This window comes from Lycium barbarum, chromosome 8 (assembly GCF_019175385.1).
Source record: "Lycium barbarum isolate Lr01 chromosome 8, ASM1917538v2, whole genome shotgun sequence".
Taxonomy (NCBI): Eukaryota; Viridiplantae; Streptophyta; class Magnoliopsida; order Solanales; family Solanaceae; genus Lycium; species Lycium barbarum.
Genome location: NC_083344.1, coordinates 129,349,642 through 129,354,185, shown reverse-complemented (window position 1 = coordinate 129,354,185; position 4,544 = coordinate 129,349,642). Strand labels below are relative to the sequence as shown.

The 4,544-nt window shown below is 38.1% G+C and overlaps 1 protein-coding gene across 1 annotated transcript; it reads right to left on the bottom strand.

Annotated features, from left to right (window-relative positions):
• Positions 1-265: 265 nt before the first annotated feature.
• Positions 266-3,843, bottom strand: LOC132607387 (FT-interacting protein 3-like). Its single transcript, XM_060321330.1, has 2 exons — positions 3,567-3,843; positions 266-3,268 (listed from the first exon to the last, which is right to left on the bottom strand). The coding sequence occupies exon 2, from the start codon at positions 2,969-2,971 to the stop codon at positions 626-628; it is 2,346 nt and encodes a 781-aa protein (XP_060177313.1). The 5' UTR covers positions 2,972-3,268; positions 3,567-3,843; the 3' UTR covers positions 266-625.
• Positions 3,844-4,544: the final 701 nt, after the last annotated feature.

The following is a 4,544-nucleotide window of genomic DNA, read 5'->3' as shown; positions in this document are numbered from 1 at the left end:
TATAGTAATCTTCCAGATCCAACATCATATAAAGCAGAACACAGGGTTGCAGGAATCTCTATATTATTTGGTCATCAAGTTGACAAACTTCACCAACTATAATAATGTCAACTTGCATTATACTACAAACACAATTATTCCTCGTTAGATTAATAATGGTAGAATAATATATTACAAATCTTCAATTTACCAGTTTTCGGAAGAAAAAAAAATAAAAAATTACAGATCTAAAACATCATTGTCATGACATTCTCAACACCAAATCTAGTAAATTAATGAGAATTTAGAAATATCAACATGACACTTCACAAAAAGCAACACATTTATGAGACATGAACAGAGAAATACATTGATTAATCATGGAGAAAGTCCAGAAAGAAGGAAACAGAAGACTAGTACTAATATGGATTTGCGTCTAGCAGCCAACTTTCAACAGAGTTGAATAAAAAACAGAAAATTCACTAGATCTAACAGTTTCAGAAAAGATAAATAACAGAAAATTCACTAGATCTAACAGTTTCAGAAAAGAAAAGAAAAAAAAAAACCAAAACCCTGCTCATTTCTACACTGATTTCATCAACTGGAGATACAAGGAAAAATGGATAATAGCAGATAACAGTACAGCTCATAGCATGCAGTCGGTTCTGGCGGGCAGTCTTCTGAAGAAATTCAGCGGAGCAGATGGTAGCTTATGGCGAAACCGCGGATGTCTTAACACGTAAAATCCAGTTACGAGTGCCAGAACTTGAAAGGGTGTGACATAGAGAACAATGGCAGTGATCAAGCAGAAAATAACAAACAGTGCGGTCGCTCTAGGGTCTCTCCAGCTCAGCAAAGACTGGAGTCTCTCCCCTTGAGTAGCTATGTCACCAACCACAGTCTGTATCCTTCCTGCAATACTTCTCAAACGGTCATACCTCATCCGAATAATATCAGGAGGACGTGAAGTAGGAAAAGTATCAAATTCCTCATCTAGTTCATCAGGATGAGCATTATCAGCACAAGAAAGACGAGTATCCATATGGGGAGGATTTCTAGGCCTCCATCTGTAATACCAAACTCCAATTAAGAAGAGATAAAGGAAAATGGTAGGCAGAATAAGCTCTGGATATAGAACTAGTATCAAGAACAAGATATGGATCAGAACAGTCGTAATGGGATTTTTCCAATTGCATATTTGGTCAAACCATTTCCCAATAGCAATTAATCCACCTAAAATACCCATTATTCTAAAAACGTTAGCTTTGCTTCTCCTCATACTCCACATGTGAGACCCGACATCTAACATATACTCAACTATCTCTTTCCTCAAAGGTGGCTCAGCACGACTCAACCTCATAGCGACAATCTGAGTGGCTTGATGCCTCAAGCTGTCCAGCTGAGTAACGGTTAAAGGAAAAATATAGTGCATTTTGGGTAACAGTGGCTGAGAGTACATATGCATCATGTTCAATAATGATGAGCAAGTAAATCTTACAGCCAAGTGAATTTCGCCCATCTTCTTTACCCCGGAAGGATGTAAGACCAGAAGTGGATAAGAATGCGTGTAGACACGACCTGTTTCGAGAGTTGAAAGACGGATCCTGACCTTTCCAATCCTCGAGTCCCTAGCCCCTCCAGGTTTATCTCCTCCATGGAGATGACAATTATCAAATACCCCAATAGTTATGACAGTGCACGGATCAAATACTTCCCAAGTGTATTGCTCGTTCCACTTGGGAGCGAAACTATCTATAATTGTCCTTGTTCGGACCCACTTCTGCCCATATTTGGCAACACAATAAGCATCAGTCGTTGCCCGCCCATCTTTTGTTTTCATTGGCAAAAGGCCTGTAGCATTCAGAATACCCAATTCTAGGACACCGATGCTAGACTTCCACAATTGTTTTGCAGTTGGTCTTAGATCACTACTGTAGTGGGTTGATTCATCCAGAACATGATAGCCTCCTTCCAAATATAGCCTCATGTGAATCCTGCTTGCAAATTTGATTTCCTTCTTCTTTTCTCCCTCAACAATAATATGCTTTTCAAGATTATACCACTTACTGTTAATAGGTCTGTGGTCCAGCCTCCTATCGATATACTGCAAAGGAATAGCACATATTCCAAGTACTTCATCCTTGTTTGGTGCAACTCTATCTTCCACACTCAGAATCAACGGCTCCTCAAATGGCTCTGCTGCTACAAACATCAGATCCTCATTCCACATAGGATTAATAGTCTTGCTCATCGAAACTCTGGTCTTCAATGCCTGATTTCCGAGGATGGCCTTCACGTAAACTTCTGGAAACCTACTTCTGTCACCAGGAATCAAGTCCTGAGCCTCAATCACATTAACCCTAAGGTACCACAGCTTTGGGGAAAGGTACACCTTAGACCTTATATTGGCAAGAGCATCAGCACCACTAACAGTGGCCGAATCCGAATGCCAAGATTCAGGAAACGCTTCATCAGCCTGAGTACCCATCCAAACAGCCAACATCAACTCTCCTCTAACTTTATTACCGTGTCTGTCCTCCAACCTATACCACTGTGGAGCAAGAGGACTATCCGGTGGGACCCTTTTAGGAATCTCATTCAAATCAAGCATAACACGACCAACAAAGTCATCCTTAACAACATCCTTATCTTTCACATTCACCTCAAGTACGGAAGCCTGAATCCGATCCTTGGAAAAAGCAAACACCTGACTCCATTCAGGATTCGATTTCTTCTCAAAATGACGAGTCGTACCCCTATAGTTTCCAAGCTTAACCTCAACATAAGGATCAAGACTACCCGTTAGATCCTTCCCAGGTAAATCCTTTGCTTTCACTACCCGAACATAAAGATACTGCATTTGCTCAACCAAGTCATAGGTGCTAGTAAGTTTATCGCCCGTGACCAAACCCCATCTTCCCATGACTTTCCCTCCACCTAGGTGGGGTTTGGTCTCTTTGAGTGAAAAATCTTCTTGTGGCGGTCTCTGCATTTTCTTTTCTTGTTTTTAAATCCAGAACCCTTCAACTTCTCCACCACAGTTGAGCCAATGATCAACAAATCCCCTAAAGAAGATCTCAGCAGAGACAACTCAAACTACTCTAATGCTCAGGAATCTTCTAATACAACAGTCTCAAGCAAAGCCAAAAAGATGAAACCAAGAAAAGCTTAAATATGTTTTACCCTAGATCTTTGTTAGTTAAAGTACTTTAAGGGGAAAAGAACCTCATGAACCACAATGCAAAAAACATTCACAACCTCATATCTGATTCACTTGAACGCCTGAATCCTGCATAACATCAAAAAAAAGGAAAAAGAAGTTGAGAAACTAAACAAAACAAAGATAAAATAACAATATATAGAAACAAAAAAGAAGTTTTAACTCAATCAAAAAAGACCCTTTTCACTTTCTCACAAAAAGATAGAACCTTTAATGTGGAAAATACAACCACATTACAACTTAACAAGCACCATGAATGTAACACCAGCCAGGCATGAAGCAAAAACCAAAAAAACAACAATTTTTAAAGGCACATTTATACTAGTACAAAAAGACTACTTCTTATATGAAAGATAAATGAATATACCAAGTGGATTCATGGATACTGATGATGAAAAGATGGGATTTTGCTTATAAGATTCTGAAAACTGGAACCTTTGAAGAGAAAAAAGAACAAGGGTATTTGGTTTGTTTGGGTGTAATATCAAAATGATGGAGAATGTAGTATAGTGACTAGTGCTAGTGAGGTCTAGAAAGAGAAAAAGAAGTACAAAGACTCAAGAGAGAAAGACAGAGAAAAGAACAGTAAAATTAAAGAGAGAAGAGAAGGACAATAGTAGGTGGTACAACACCATTTTCCTCTGTGTTTCAGGGTGGTGGGTGGTTTGTAATTTAAATTTTTTTGTACATAATACGTGAACAGATCTCGAAGTGCACAAATAGACACCTTAATTCGTATAGTTAAACACGTGAACACAAATATTGACATATCAAATAGATTTTGAAGATATCAAGATTGATCATTTTATAAATTGGAGTTTTCAACTAATAAAATAGAGATAAATTGAGATGTCTACTTGTGCACACCAAAAATTAAAAGACATACTTGACAGCTGGGACAAGATCTGAGGGCCTGTTATGTTATGCTTATTTTTTTTTGTAAATATTTGTTTGGTATTTTATTTCTGGGAATATTTATTTTTGTTTGTGGATTTTTCCTTTATTATTTCTTTTGTTTTTCAATTTTTGTAATTGGTAATTTGGTACTATCTGTCCAATGTTGCTCGACCACACGACACGAGTCGCGGTGGAGGATTTTGTTGGGACTCGCACGTGTGAGCTCTATAAAAATTCTTACTTTTTGTTTTGGCAAAATAAACAAATTAAGGGAAAGTGCCCAATGCACATAGCATACAAAGTTTAGACCAAGCAAAGTTGATAGCCTCTTGTCTTTTGGTTAAGAAGAAAGAAGTTATGTAGGGGATTAACGATGGAATTTTTGACCAAAATGGTACTTCTTTCGTTCCAAAATAAGTGTCTCTTTTAGCTCATGCACACCCTTTAA